The sequence below is a fragment of the Petromyzon marinus genome, chromosome 5, assembly GCF_048934315.1.
Source record: "Petromyzon marinus isolate PM22_M1 ecotype Great Lakes invasive population chromosome 5, UKy_Petmar_22M1.pri1.0, whole genome shotgun sequence".
Lineage (NCBI taxonomy): Eukaryota > Metazoa > Chordata > Hyperoartia > Petromyzontiformes > Petromyzontidae > Petromyzon > Petromyzon marinus.
In genome coordinates, this window is record NC_133671.1 from 16,692,177 (window position 1) to 16,707,781 (window position 15,605).

Genomic DNA, 15,605 nt, shown 5'->3' on the forward strand with positions numbered 1-15,605 from the left:
TGAAACAAAGAAACTTATATATTTTTTTACATCAGCCCCCGAAAAACATAGAGTTCAATGTCGTCACGTGCGCTCACTTTATACAGTTTTCCATCCTGCTAAGATAGTCTGCGCGAGTCGTTGAGAAGTTTACATTGTTAGTACATACGGACAGCTACGCTTGTAGCTGTTTAAACTGCAATGATTCACGGGTGAAATGTGCATTGTTTTTGTTGATAATGTGGTGACGTAAAACAATGTTCACGCAACACAAATTCCTGTACAATTTTTTTTTAGTTGTTGAATCTCGTCCGTAGAGCGGTGGCGCCATGCTTAGCGCACTCGATTTCCGGCCGTGGATAACAAAGGTCGACGGCGAACGATAATTATCTGAACCGGTCCTGCATGGCTCCTCCATCCACCCCACCAGCGAGGTGAAGTATGGTCTAAACGACCCTTATTGGACGGCTCGACCTCGGGGAGGCATTTATCCAGAGGTGGATTGGCAAAGGTGCTGTGAGCGATCATTCTTATTACGACGCGCTACAATAAACACGGACAACTGCAAGAATCCCAAACGACGTTATGAAGCTGGATGAATAGGCATGCGAATTAAAACGATCGCTAGGGACATGCGTGTATTCATTAATTTACGCGCCCGTGCGTAATTCACGTTGTGGGGGGGGGGGGGGAATGGGCACGTGTTCTTACACGACACACGGTCCCTTGCTGAGTGGAAGTGTGTACTGTATGTTAAACACATTTGTGATTTTGGTGGCGGTGGATACACACACAAAAATAACAAAAATCGCATACGGATATACGCTTATAACACTGCCCTAAAATTGAGACGTTAACGTATTAATCTACGTGTCGGACAATGGCCCTTTTTCATAGCACAACTGTGCAGACATCTAGAGTATACGCAGCGCGGAAAAAAACAACAACCGGCACGCACATCTCTGCGCGCCACGTCGAAGGGCCCTTGCCCGAAACGTCGCCTACGCTTTACTATTTTCCTTTCGCACGCAGCGTTATTCACGCTTGTGTGTCGAGTTGTTGTTGGTATACACACGCTCGCCAAAGGGCTACCCCGTGTTGCGCGTGTCCTCGTGGACGAAGGTGGGGGGGGGGGCGCCTTCGTGTTTATTCGATTTTATCGACGGCGGCGCTGTTCGCCACGCGATTGCGAAACGCGTCGCGCGTGGTAGATGGCCCCGGCCGAGCGGCTGCGTGGCGTGGACAAGAGCGACACGAGAGCCGTCGCGCCCCACGGGAGCTCGCCGCCCAAATTGGGGAGAAAAAATGGGGGGTGGGGGGGGGGGAATCGGTAATTTGCTGCGCGGGATTTAACGCGTAACAAAATAGAAAACCGGGCCGAGAGGCAATGCGATAATTCGCTTTGCTCCCTCTGGCCGAGCCCATAAATAAACCCCCCACGACTCCCAACGGTGCGCCCTACGCCTTACGCAAAGACGCTGACGCTTAACTCCCGCGTGACTACGGAGCACACATGAAACACGCGTAACGAGGGTTTGACGCGTCTTCGTCTAGCCCCCTGGACCGGTGGGGCAAGGCCGCCTCCATCACTGATATCTCGAGCTCACTGAGATAAATCTCTCTCTCTCTCACTCCACGTGTCTCTTTCTCTCTCTCTCTGTGGGTTGTTGTCGCTTCGAATTGAGACAGCTTCCTTCCCGTTCCAGTGTTTGATGTTTGACGTCCAACCGGATCGCGCGGATGTCTCCCCGTTGTGGCAAGGTTTCTCAAACCACCACCAGGCCACGTTTACCAACATTTACTCCTCCCATTCGCGTACAAATTAACTCGCTCCACGCCGCACGCGCCCGATGATTGTTAAACACGCCCCCCGTGACGCGATTAGCAATTCACGGTGTCTGCGTCACGCGAAAACGCGTGCGCAACACGCAACACGCGCGCGCACTGAGAGCTCAATCTTAATTTAAAATCAGCTCTATTCACTGCCGGATGAAGGCCTCACCACCCCCCCCCCCACTCCCTCCCCTGACCCTGCAATGTAATTGTATGTATGTTGTACGTAACCAACCCTAATACAGTTTTTTTGTGTGTTAGATCGCGTAAATATGTTCGCTAAACCCGCCACCACCCAACACAGCCAATTAGTAAGGTTTGTCACGTAAACCGAACATGTCGCCTGGTTACGCTAGTTGTAATTGCTAGCGAAACGTCCTACTCAGACTGTAAATGTTGTGGTTTTGCTCTCCAACACAGCGGTTAGTGCTGTACTGGTGTAGAGGAGTATTGTGAGCAACCATAAGGGGGCGAACAGAGGGAGGTGCGAAGCGGATTGTTAGTCAAAGAGGACTTCACGTCACAGGGGGGACCCCCGTGACGAAAGCGGGGTCGTTGTGGGGAGCCAGGGCAAGGATCGGCTGGAAGGTTCCTCTCCCTCCTCGTCGCCGGATGGTGTTGGATGAACCCCCCGCTCCGGGCAGACGAGTGGGAGAGCCAAGGGAATAGCCGAGAGTAGGGTCCCGAGCATTCAATAAGGATCGGCTGAGAGAGGGTTTCTCTCTCTCTCTCATCGCCGGACGGTGCTAGATGAGCCCCCGTTCCGGGCAGACGAGTGGGAGAGAGCCCTCAAGGATATCCGAAGGCAGGGCCAGACATTGTTCAGTGTCCGGAGTAAAGGTCCCAGATCGAGAGCGTCTACCTCTGGTGCGAGTTAGAGTGCAGTGTGCAACAGTGGTTTAATAAACGGCAACAGCCCTTGTAGTATTCCTCGTGTCCGCGTGGTTCTACTGCACAACACCAGTAACGAATTGGCATGTTCCTGTTTACGTGACAAAACTTACTCGTTGGCTGTGTCGGGTGGTGGTGGGTTTAACAACACATTTTTATATTTACGCGATTTAACCCAAAAGAAAACCTGTATTATCGATGATATTGGTCACGAAAGCGTACTGCGTGTTACTCACCAAGCGTGCTAATCGGAGATGCGGGGGGGGGAAGGACAAGAAATGAGTTTTCAACCGAGGTGATTTCAAAAGTGCATAGTTCCAGCGGCGTCCTAATATCAGAAGGAAGAGCGTTGGCAAGACGGCCGCGGAAGCGCTTCTGAAAGCGGTGGCCACCGTCTTTGTTCGATGGCTTTGCCCAAAAGCCGCCTCTGCTGCTGCTGCTGCTGCGAGAATGAAACCGGAGTTCGCGTCCCGATGATGGTGGTTGATGCTCATTGACGGGAGAGAGAGAGAGATAAAAACTAATTTTTGGCGACATCGCAACGAGCGCGAAGTTGTCAGTTTTGTCGAACGCACTCATCCGCATGGGGATGGATGATCTAACCCCTCCAAATGGAGACAAGAGAAGCGATTCGGGGCTACTCAAAGGGAACGTCCCACAACCTCCGTTGCACCGTGACGCAGATGGTCGCTCACAACAAAGTTGTTTAACTTAAACAACGTCGCGTCTCTATGTTTAGGTGAAATGCGCAAAGTTTGTCCCGCGTGAGCGCGATCTACGCTTACGAGCGGGAGGTGATGGGTCGCGTGACGATCTCGCAACTAGTGCGTGGCGGGTCGTGACAAGACGCTTAAACTGAACACAACAGATATCGTCTGCGGGGTGACGGGAGAAACTCCGGCCATCAAGGGCGTGCGGCGTGACGCCGGTGCAGCGTTTGTCGAACTCACTTTTAAATGATCACATGCGCTCGCGGGGAGCGACGTAAATCAGCCGGTGTGCGAGCAAGGTGGAATAACGCACGGATCGCGGGTGACGTGTGCGAGCAGCAGACGGCGATTGTCACAGAGGTTTGCGTGTCAAGTCGAGCACGCCCCGGTTGAATCCGAGCAGCATCGTCTTGAGCCGTGCAGCATCGTCATCCTTGTTAATGAAACCAATTCGTTCGTAAGCGTCTTCTTTGGTTCTTTCGGTAAAGTCACGTAGAATGAGAATACAATAATAAATTAATAAAATAAAATAACACAATAAAATTCTCACGACGTTTCGGCCACAATACAAGTGGCCTTTTTCAGGTGAAAGGAACAGACCTGTCGGGACGACAGAGCCTCAATGAACGTTGTTAAGATTCGTAGCGTCTTTTAAGCTGGTTTAGAGAAGTGAGGCACCTTGACAAAGGGGTTTACATATCAAACAGGAGAATTTAGCATTGAAATAGCTGAGTGATTAGCTTGTGACTGGTCATAGAAATAGCTATGTTAAAGCCAAAGCTTACACATCCACAGAGGCACCTAGTACAAATCAAACAGGATAATTTAGCACTTGTGTTGTGGCCGAAACGTCGTGAGAATTTTATTGTGTTATTTTATTTTATCAAGTTATTATTTTATTCTCATTCTACGTGACTTTACCGAAAGAACCAAAGAAGATGAATCCTTGCAGTCACGAAAGCTTTCAATCGAAATTCAATCCGAAGCGCTTGCCACCAATGAGCCACGAGAAGCTACTGATCTCACCAAGGAGCATCAAGCATCACGCGAACTCCGTCCGGTTTCATCCTCACAGCAGACGGCGGCTTTGGGGGCTAAGCCATCGAACAAAGAGGGCCACTGCATCGCTGCGCTTTCAGATGCCCTTCTGCGACCGTCTGCATCGCTCTTCCTTCTGATATTCGGAAGCCACTGGAGCTACTAACTTTTAAATGTAGATTGAAAAACTAATTTCTTCAGAACTGCTTTTTTGTTTGCTTTCCTTCCGCCGCACCTCCGACTAGCATGGTCGACTACATACGGTGCAAAATAAACTCAACATACATACAATACTGCGGGAGTATTAGCCATAATGCTGTATGTTTTATTATATATATATTGCTTCGCTCATGCAAAGAGCATTTCACAATCGCTGAGGAACCACATACAAGCATGGAAGGGAGTCAGGCGGTGAGCCGGCACCAACAATTGCCCAAACGCTGCATTCTTGTACATAAATATGTAAATGTTTTAAGATGCATTAAGCCAATGAATGAGTGTTTCTATATGTCCGGGGAAAACGGAGCACCCGCAGAAAACCCCCGCGTGCGAGGGAGCAACACTATATCCCATGCAGAAGGGAGAGATGAAATTATCCACACTTTGCCATACCAAATTCTTCTCGCAAGCCAGGGCATGTCACATCGGCGAGCATGGGAAGGGATTTTCGCAACATTTGTGTGATCTACCCCACAATGCTGAACCACAGGCGTGTGTTGCTCCACCACGTAATGTGCTCGCCGTGTGCGTCGCTACTGTCATGAATGTTAAAGATTCCATGACGTTATTTGAGAAAGCGTGGGCCGTGTGTCGCGAGCGTCATGGCCGAAATTGAAAGGAAAAAAAAAATACTTACAAAATACTTTATTTGGAATAGGCTAGGCAACATTGCCCACTGCTGACTAATGCCCACTTGCAGGCCGCTGCTGCGTCAATTTGTGCCGCACGGGGACAGCTGTCATCGGGGGGTCCCCAATGCTAAAAAAATAAAACTCTAGCTAGGTATTAGAAGGATTGAGACGAGGTGTGATATACTGTACAGCGCTTTGTTCTCGACCAGTAGTTCTTAACCTTCTACTGCAGCCTAAACCCCCCCCCCCACCCCCACCCCTTTGGTTCTCAATCGTAAAAAAATGGAAAATGTTCATAAATATAGGTTTGATTAAACTAAGTATTGTTGTATATTTTTATTATTTTATTGTTTCCTTTCTACGTGACTTTACCGAAAGAACCAAGAATATAAGTAGCTGTGGTTCGATGATTTACCTTCTAAAAACATCTGGCCATGTCTCGCACCCCCCAGGGGGTGCGTGCGCCCCCAGGTTAAAGAACCACCGAATATGAATTCCTGCAGTCACGAAAGTTAAGTAAAAATTAAAATCCTCCTCGTGAGAGATGGTTGTATTGGGGAGCCCTTCATCCAGCAGTGGACTGACCAAGTCTAATTATGAAGCTTTTTTTTTTAAACTCGACTCGCACAACACCAAGTTCCAGCTCTGCAGGTTTACCCGTCACACCAAATTCATATGTAATATGAATGCCCATCCCATGAATGTAATGATTGACGCACAGACGCTGCGCTGTTGTGAGGATTTGCAAATGTTTTAAGCTAGGCCGTAAGCAATACCATCATTTTGACAGCATCAGGTTCACTGCGAAAGCATGCCGACAGATTACGCATATTGAGTAGATCGGTGTAATTACATTGGGTATGTTTTCAAATGATGACATACTGTATATACTCTTTGGTTCTATTGGGTAAAGTCACGTAGGTAAAAAATAAAATAACAAAAATCACGACGTTTCGGCCACAACACAAGCGGCCTTCATCAGGTGAAGGGACGAGACTGTCTGGAGGACAGCGCTGGAGTGATATGGTACTGAAAATAGCAATCCGAAGACCTCGCCGACAGTGGAAGACCAAAATGAAGTATGGTCAAACAATCCCCAGGGCCAACAGTGGGAGACTCTTTCATCCAGCAATGGATTGAAAAAGGGCTGAATATTTTTTTGTATTTATATTTTATTACAAACACTATAAAATTATACCTGTCTTCAGAATATTTTTTTACACGTTTAGGGATGTGGGTCAAAGATTAAACACGGGTATATCACAAAAAGTCAACGCATTCGTTCATAACTTTAAAGGCCAAAGTGTACACGTGTGTGTGTGTATATTCAATTGGCAACATTTTAGGCAATGGCCCTTCTTCATAGCACAACGAGACGCCAGACATATAGACTGTAATAACAGTTGGAGGCGTACAACAACGGCTAATTGTAAAATGGGACAATGCACATTCCGCACACGTTAATTGGTGGGCACAATAGCCCCATATCCACAAATTAACCATTGAGAAAATCCTGTTATGGCGTGCACCCTTACTTAAAAAGATGAACATCTTCAATTTCATGATTGCAGGAGGGAACTCATTTAAATGCCTTATTTGATTTAGATGGCCTTATGCGATGCGGCGGTGATGATGATTATTTTATAGAAGCAAGCACACCATCAATATTTCATGCATGCAATTGGCAGACCGAGATGTGATTCACCTCGGGCGGTGTGCATGAGAGCCGTTGTGCATAACACGATGAATCACCCAAAGGGACGGGATTTAATCTGGCGAGAACTGTTACCTCGAGGAATTGTGGACCATCTGTGAATTGTGTGCCGTGGACGTATCGATATATTTCTTGCGGCAGCGTTGATGACAAAGAAAAGTGACACAAGGCACAGATAGGTGTAAATTTTTAAAGTAATTTTAAAACGATTCCAGCATTCATTCAACATTGGAAATTCCAGCGCCGTTCATCCTTCGCGGGGGAGGAGGGGGGTGGGGGTAGCGGGGTGGTTCGTGCACTGTGGTATGAACCAGACCCCGCACCAAAGAAAATGATCCCCCCCGTGTAGCCTGTAACAGACTGTTGGGGCAAGTGCTGTTAGCGAGCATCTATAAAGGCCGGCACGACACACGAGGGGGTGGGTGGCCAACACCGCGCCCGGCCGCCTTCGTCTCCCCAGTGGCGATGTTTACACATCGTACCCGGGTAACTCATTTGAGGCCGAGCAAAACTATGGGGAGGCGCAGGACCGGCTCAGATAATAGTCACCCGATGGTGGCAGTGAGCGAGAATCGAACTCCGGTCGCCAGTTTCGTATCGCAGTGCGCTAACCGCTACGCTAACACTCCACCCTTGTTAAAATCGTGCAACGGCTAGGTGAATGTTTTTTTCTACATCTCCTTTGTTTAATTTAGCTTATTTTGATTCGTTACACGAGTCGTCCCCTTTAACCAGTTTCCCAGCAAGGGAGATCCGTGGTGCATGAGTACAGCAGCAGCAGCACCAATAAAACCAACAGAGTGGCGGCGGTCAAGTAACGGAATGCGTTCGAGAGGCCGTGGAGTGATGAAATCAACTCGTATGTCGGATCCACATGGTTTTGTTGCATCAGGAGATCGTTGACAAATGGTAATGGCTTGGGGGGGGGGGGCTTAATTCAGCCGTGGATAGATCATGGCTCATGATGAAAATGATGACACAACATAGTCTGACATCAATGTGAAGTCAGTTTCAGTGATTGTACAGGGTGTGCTTCAAAACAATGTTAACACTTCAGAGAATTTGCAACGACACCACAAGAAATGTGCTTCCGGGCTCTGGAGATCACCTGGCAAAGATTCGAGCCGTGCGTTGACAATGATGGTGAACAATTGGAGACTCTGGCTTTTTTTAAAGCTATTACCATACATTTGTTATCATGTTACAGTGTAGTATCCGTTCTTTTTCCATTAAACCCGAGTCCCAAATAAGTGCTAAAAACATTTTGAAGCACCCTCTATTGTTGTTCAGGAATAATGACTGATGCAATTGCCTCATCGGCAGAGTCCATGTGTTACACAGGGTGCGTCGCTACACCAGGGACACGTGAATGGCACTGATGCTGTGTTAATGCCATCTAAAAATTCGCGTGATAAAAATTAAATGCTACCGAAATCCGATGCATTTTTAGCGTCAACACACTCGACAAAATATACCATAACATCTGAAAAGTAGGTGCTCAACCAAGACTGAGGTAGAAATGAATGCAGGACTTATCAATTATCGTTTCTTACAAAGTTCTTCTATATATCGTGGAATAAAAGAAGTATAATCCCCAGCGAAAGATGGTGATAAAAAAAAAACGATTCGTGTGCAGGGGCTACATGGATTTTTTTGCGTCGCAAAACTACGAGGGATTTGCGACGGCCTTCATCCGGCAGTGTACAGTGAGGAGAAAAAGTATTTGATCCCAAGCTGATTTTGTACGTTTGCCCACTGACAAAGAAATGATCAGTCTATAATTTTAATGGTAGGTTTATTTGAACAGTGAGAGAAAGAATAACAACAACAAAATCCAGAAAAACGCATGTCAAAAATGTTATAAATTAATTTGCATTTTAATGAGGGAAATAAGTATTTGACCCCCTCTCAATCAGAAAGACTTCTGGCTCCCAGGTGTCTTTTATACAGGTAACGAGCTGAGATTAGGAGCACGCTCTTAAAAGGAGCGCTCCTAATCTCAGCTTGTTACCTGTATAAAAGACACCTGTCCACAGAAGCAGTCAATCAATCAGATTACAAACTCTCCACCATGGCCAAGACCAAAGAGCTCTCCAAGGATGTCAGGGACAAGATTGTAGACCTACACAAGGTTGGAATGGGCTACAAGACCATTGCCAAGCAGCTTGGTGAGAAGGTGACAACAGTGGGCGATTATTCGCAAATGTAAGAAACACAAAAGAACTGTCAATCTCCCTCGGCCTGGGGCTCCATGTAAGATCTCACCTCGTGGAGTTGCAATGATCATGAGAACGGTGAGGAATCAGCCCAGAACTACACGGGAGGATCTTGTCAATGATCTCAAGGCAGCTGGGATGAAATCCTGCAGCGCCCGCAAGGTCCCCCTGCTCAAGAAAGCACATATACATGCCCGTCTGAAGTTTGCCAAGGAATATCTGAATGATTCAGAGAACAACTTGGTGAAAGTGTTGTGGTCAGATGAGACCAAATTGGAGCTCTTTGGCATCAACTCAACTCGCCGTGTTTGGAGGAGGAATGCTGCCTATGACCCCAAGAACACCATCCCCACCGTCAAACATGGAGGTGGAAACATTATGCTTTGGGGGTGTTTTTCTGCTAAGGGACAGGACAACTTCACCGCATGAAAGGGACGATGGACGGGGCCATGTACCGTCAAATCTTGGGTGAGAACCTCCTTCCCTCAGCCAGGGCATTGAAAATGGGTCGTGGATGGGTATTCCAGCATGACAATGACCCAAAACACACGGCCAAGGCAACAAAGGAGTGGCTCAAGAAGGAGCACATTAAGGTCCTGGAGTGGCCTAGCCTGTCTCCAGTCCTTAATCCCATAGAAAATATGTGGAGGGAGCATAAGGTTCGAGTTGCCAAACGTCAGCCTCGAAACCTTAATGACTTGGAGAAGATCTGCAAAGAGGAGTGGGACAAAATCCCTCCTGAGATATGTGCAAACCTGGTGGCCAACTATAAGAAACGTCTGACCTCTGTGATAGCCAACAAGGGTTTTGCCACCAAGTACTAAGTCCTGTTTTGCAGAGGGGTCAAATACTTATTTCCCTCATTAAAATACAAATCAATTTTTCACATTTTTGACATGCGTTTTTCTGGATTTTGTTGTTGTTATTCTGTCTCTCACTGTTCAAATAAACCAACCATTAAAATTATAGACTGATCATTTGTCAGTGGGCAAACGTACAAAATCAGCAGGGGATCAAATACTTTTTTCCCTCACTTTATATATCATGACATTATAGGGGTGTAGTTTACATTTAAATTAAACTATTCCTTATATAGCGAGCAAAATAAATAAAAACCTCAACTTACGATGAATGCAAATACATCCACTCAATATGCACCACAGTATGTGGAGTGATGGGAGTTAAGCGTAACTTAGTAGCAGTCAGTACGTATGCACCCGTGTCCAGCGACCGTCTAACAAGGAAAATGACAGCCCCTTCTCACCGAGACAATCTTCCCCAAGTGAATACAAATATATGCAGAATGCTGACATGTGCCCGTGACGTGTATCGCCTTGCTGACCCGTGCCAAGTGATGTGTGTGTGCACCTCAGGTCACGTTACATCCTGTCACACCCTGCTTGGCAGCGAACATTCACAGTCCAGAGTCCACTGATATGCAGTTGACATTTTTGGGAATTATGTCCATTAAGTGTCAATTTATTAGTGTCACATTGAGCGCCGATGCAGAAGGGGAAAACAAATTCCATACCACGTCACGCTGCCCTGTTATGGATTGCACAATTTGCAATATAGAAATACTGTAGATGCACACACAGGGATTAATTTTAGCCGGAGCTGTACTCCAAAAATATTCCTTGAGAAATGAAGCCCTGTGTATATATATCGTAGTCTTCCATTTCAGGTGAAGGTCACAGTAAATTATAGAATTTGTGTAACAACCTGCAGTCAGTCCATTTAGGGGAAGGCTGCAATTTATTTTACTACAAAAATAAATGTGCACGAGGGGGGGAGGCAAAAAGCACACACGCGGACGAGGAGGGAACCGTGAGCTGACAGCCGTGGAGACATCTCACTGCACGAGGGATTTGTGCCGGCACACTCTGTGGAAAGCATTTCACCGTCAATCTTGCCTGAAATTATTTAGAAAGATCCAGACATTGGCCGATTGTGCGGGAAAGTTTCGGGGCGATTTGGTTTGCAGAGATGTACGTTTGTTTGTTTTTTAAAAGCATACGAAGCATTTATCTCGAGCAGATGGACATCATTCTCAGGGCTGGCAATAAGTGGCCCATCAGCTCCAATGTTTAGAGCGCATTATTCACACACATTCGATAATTTGCACTTTAATTAGGGTTTATTATAATTTAATATTTTCGTAAGTTTTTATACATTCTTTGCGACAGCATCTTTTGCAATGTTCACCAATATTGTGTATCAAATCTAAACGTAGGCCGTTCTCTAGAATTACGTAGCATGTTTATCTTTCAAATGTTTGCAATAGACGTGTCCATAGCTTTGAGTTCTTCAATCATTTACGTTTGCTAGGACTCTTGGAAAATCTGAGATGGCTAACATGGTCTTCATTCATGCTCATGCTTTTAATTCTTCCATTAAAATAAAAAAACGAATGTATCTCTGTATAATGCATTAGAAACATGGACATTGATTAAGAAAATGGGCAAAAGTGTAATAGTACACAAAGCAAGCTCGCAATTATGAAACGGAAAGAAGAGGAGCACATGGATTAGAGAACATTTGTTCACTCGAGATAATTTATTATTAATCATTATAAGTAGACTTGGGCAGAAGCACATCACTAGAAGGAATGGACTGTGGTCGAGACTAACAAAGGAGTGGCAGCCAGAGGAAGGAACATGACTGAGAGGGTGTCCACCGCAGAGACGGAGCATTGAAATCAGTTTGTGTGAAGGTGCCAGATGGATTATTGCCGTGGTTCTTAACCATTACTGCAGCCTTGCACCCCTTTGGTTCTCAATCGGTAATTTTTTTCCGTGTTAATACAAACATAGATTTAATGAAACAAAGTAGTTATACTTACGTGCCCGTGCTCAATTTGTTTTCAACGATTTATCTTCTAAAAAAATCTGGTATGTCTCGCACCCCCAGAGAGGGCATCTGACACCCCCAGGGGATGCGTGCACCCCAGGTTAAGAACTACTGATTTAGTGCATCGCGAGACTAAGGGAAGGAGAAAGGCTTGGCTGGATGAAGTCCTCTCGATGGCACTGTGTTGGTAATGGGAGTTGATTGTATGTCCTGTATGTATGTTTAACTTCTTTCGCACCGTGCTTATCGGAGGAGCGGTAGTTTTGTGGCACTTCATGCTCTTCCATATATCATTTGGAATTGGCGTAAGCCGTGACCAGGAATCAAACTCTGGTGGGTCGCTGCAAGTTGCCATAGCACAAACGGAGCATATTTCAAATTATTTTTGTATTACCCATTAATCAACCAAACTAAAGCCACTTATCAACTATCTAAATATTGGGAGAAATGTCCCCCCCCCCCATTCACACCACAAATCTGCTCCGCATGGTGTTTTTTCTATCTGTAATTTATGTGGCAAGGTAATTAGTGGTATGACACATACATAGTCAGGACAAGAACAGGGGAAAACACAGATACGAGCGCGGCCAAAATTGTCTGGTAATGTGACGAGCAATTCCTAGCATATGGAAAATGTTTGCCCGTACTTTTGGTAGTCTAACAGCATAAAACTTGAAGATATGGTATAACCGCTACCAGAAACTCAAATAGGACAACAATCACATATGAATCAACACTGGACAATGTGGTTTTTTTTACCGTTTTACTTTGTGATGCACAAAACCATCAAGTTACATAAACAGAAGGCAGTGGGACAAAGGGAACATAAAGTAAAGTAAGTACCAGTACATAAAGAAACAAGCGACAGACATACACCTGCAAATAAAACTGGTTCAGACTATATCGTGTGTTAAATAGAAATGGTAGCATTGAGTTCGACAAAACTGAGACGGAAAAACAAATGTCCTTGCTATTTGTAAATATTTTTTTTTAAAATAGAACCAAGCTTTTCACGAATAACAATCCAAGTTAAATGGTAAACAATTTTTTGTTAAAAAAGAAATCACTTTCAAACGATGCTTTATTCCTCTAAACAGTAATCCAACATTACGAGATATCGTAGAAGAAAATTGATGCAACTCGCATCCCCTTTTTAACGGCCTTTACCATGTTTAAAGTTGTGCTTTGAATTTTCATAAATGAAACGATAAGAGGGAACATGACACATTTGGCCACCTGATAAGGCCTTGACTCGCTCGACCTCTTGGGTATAAACCATTCCACTCGTATTACACTTTTCTCAGAAAATATCACGACACTCATTTATACCAAGTGCAAAATTTAACGTTCGGGCTTTTTACCTTTGCTATGGAGCACTCCGTGAATATATCCTAATCCAAGGTCAAAGAAGAGTGTAAGAAATGGGTAAAGGTAACAAACGCAAAGCTGAAATTCCGAGGTGACACGGTACACGAAGTGTGGCGATCGACTCTTGTTCGTTTGTGGACTCAATGTCGGTAAAACAACAAGTGCAAAAATTGTGTCCATCCACGCTTCAAATTGTGTCAAATGGCTGGCACGGTTAAAGCACCAAAATACAGATTTCAATTCTCATTTCATTTGGTGGACCAACAAATATTCAGAAGCGTAACTAATTCGTAGCCATAATAGTGCACCAAGTGTGAGGCGGCGATGCTTTAGCGCTGCTCAGAAATATGCGACATTAAACAGCATAAAAAAAAGCTAAATGCGGGTTAAAACGATGGATCTTCTCAAGCTAGATCTGCGGCATTTCAATACAAGTCATTTTGCATAATAATACTGGATGTGTGTTTACCCTGCAACAGTCCATACAATATTTTAAAGGTCTCTCATTTGTTCTGCATTTTAATAATAACAATGTGCCACTGTGTGCCCTACATGCCTTATAACTGTATGCATTTCTCAATCTAATTATGCATTTGAAATAAATAAAAGGTGCAGTACAGGCAGGATGGTACATAAATCATTGTGCCAGTACCCATGAATAAACACATTTCTGTGGAACTGTTATTTTCATGCCAGAATAAATGTTCGTCACTTGTAGCCTGACTGCTACACGCGGGATTTCTGCAATGCACTCGTTTATCCATTTACAAGTGGTGCGCGCTGCCGCTGTATTGTACTCTCCCGTAAATAAAGAGCACATTGAAGTGGTGTGTGACGTAAGCGTACTGCTGCGTACCCTTACAGGAGAAGCATTGAAATAAAGCTATTATCATCAGTACCAAAATAAACAGTCTCCAGGCAACTCTGCAACCAAACCAAGCCTGGCCAGGCTAACAAGACAGAGGATTGTCTGCCAATGCATCAAGAATACATTTTAAACATGTGACCCAAATCCCTTCGTCACGACCCATCAGCAACCGGCGCTGTCGTATTTTGCGTAGAAGAAACATCCGAGGTTGGCCGTTACGTCATTAGTTTGGAAAATATATGCATAATGATCGGGACCATTTATAAAACGAGCTTGACGGCAGAAAAAGGGAGTCACAGCAAAGAGTGACCCGAGCCAACGATTGACGCCATCCACAGTGCGACCCTGGAAGTTCAGATGAAAAGGTGACGATGCTTTCCACAATGCCCTGCAGCATTGCCTCCTGTCATGCTTTGAAGCGGTTCTTCGAGCAGAAGGGCAGGAATAAGTGTTATGTAACAATTGGACATTGCGGAGGCTCAAGTTCTAGTTCAGATAGATCCACCATTAAAAGCTGCAAGCATTCGGCACTGCCAGGAGAGTTCTGTCTTTTATGCCGGGAGAAAGCAGGCAGGTGCCAAATTGACAGCGCACACATCAGGCTGCATGGCCAATGTACCCTTCACAGTCCACAGACATTAGGCCAAATGCACATCGCCGCTGTACAACGTCCGAGTCGTTCGACAGGGAGCAAGAAGGGCTGTGCTCTCTACTCACACAGAGGGCCGCTGCCCCTCCCAGGTGCTCTGTGCAAGATGCTCGACAGATGACCCAGTGGCGCGGTGACCACTAGTCGTCATGAACGTACGCAGACGTGGGGCAGTAGTTGGCAACCACCTTGGGGTGAAAACAAAGTTCGTTTCAATGACAAACGTAATGCATAATGTGCACGTTTTCAAATGCATTTTTACACAACAGATTTACAAGTTGTATGTGTTGATCTAGTTTTGCAAAATTTAAAACAGGGCTCTTTAAACATGCCATTTGATTTCAGCATCAAAAAATGCTGGCCGGGTTTTGCCAATATAAAACAAGTGTGCAACTAATGCTTGAAAATGCATTAATCGTCGAGTTTTCCATCAACAGGCGTGCAGTCCAATGTCGCATATCCGACTCAATGAGGACTGAAGTATAGGTAGATGTGAAACTGTCGGATTTGTGAACAGCTAGAGAAAATGACAGTTACACCACGCACAAATACCACAATTGGGCGTGGGCGGTTTTTATTGGTCGGAACGGATATGCGACAGTCGGATATACGACGTCGTACCGTGAAACACCCATATG

At 45.4% G+C, this 15,605-nt stretch overlaps 1 protein-coding gene across 12 annotated transcripts in view; it reads right to left on the reverse strand.

Moving 5' to 3' along the window:
• Positions 1 to 7,037: 7,037 nt before the first annotated feature.
• The window catches only part of CIT (citron rho-interacting serine/threonine kinase), a 62,935-nt gene continuing 54,367 nt past the window's right edge, over positions 7,038 to 15,605 (reverse strand). For all 12 annotated transcript variants that reach the window (XM_032947168.2, XM_032947170.2, XM_076062191.1 and 9 more), the window contains one exon: positions 7,038 to 15,155. In XM_032947168.2, the coding sequence (XP_032803059.2) occupies positions 15,108 to 15,155 (48 nt within the window). In that variant the 3' untranslated portion in view covers positions 7,038 to 15,107. The remainder of the gene's footprint in view (positions 15,156 to 15,605) is intronic.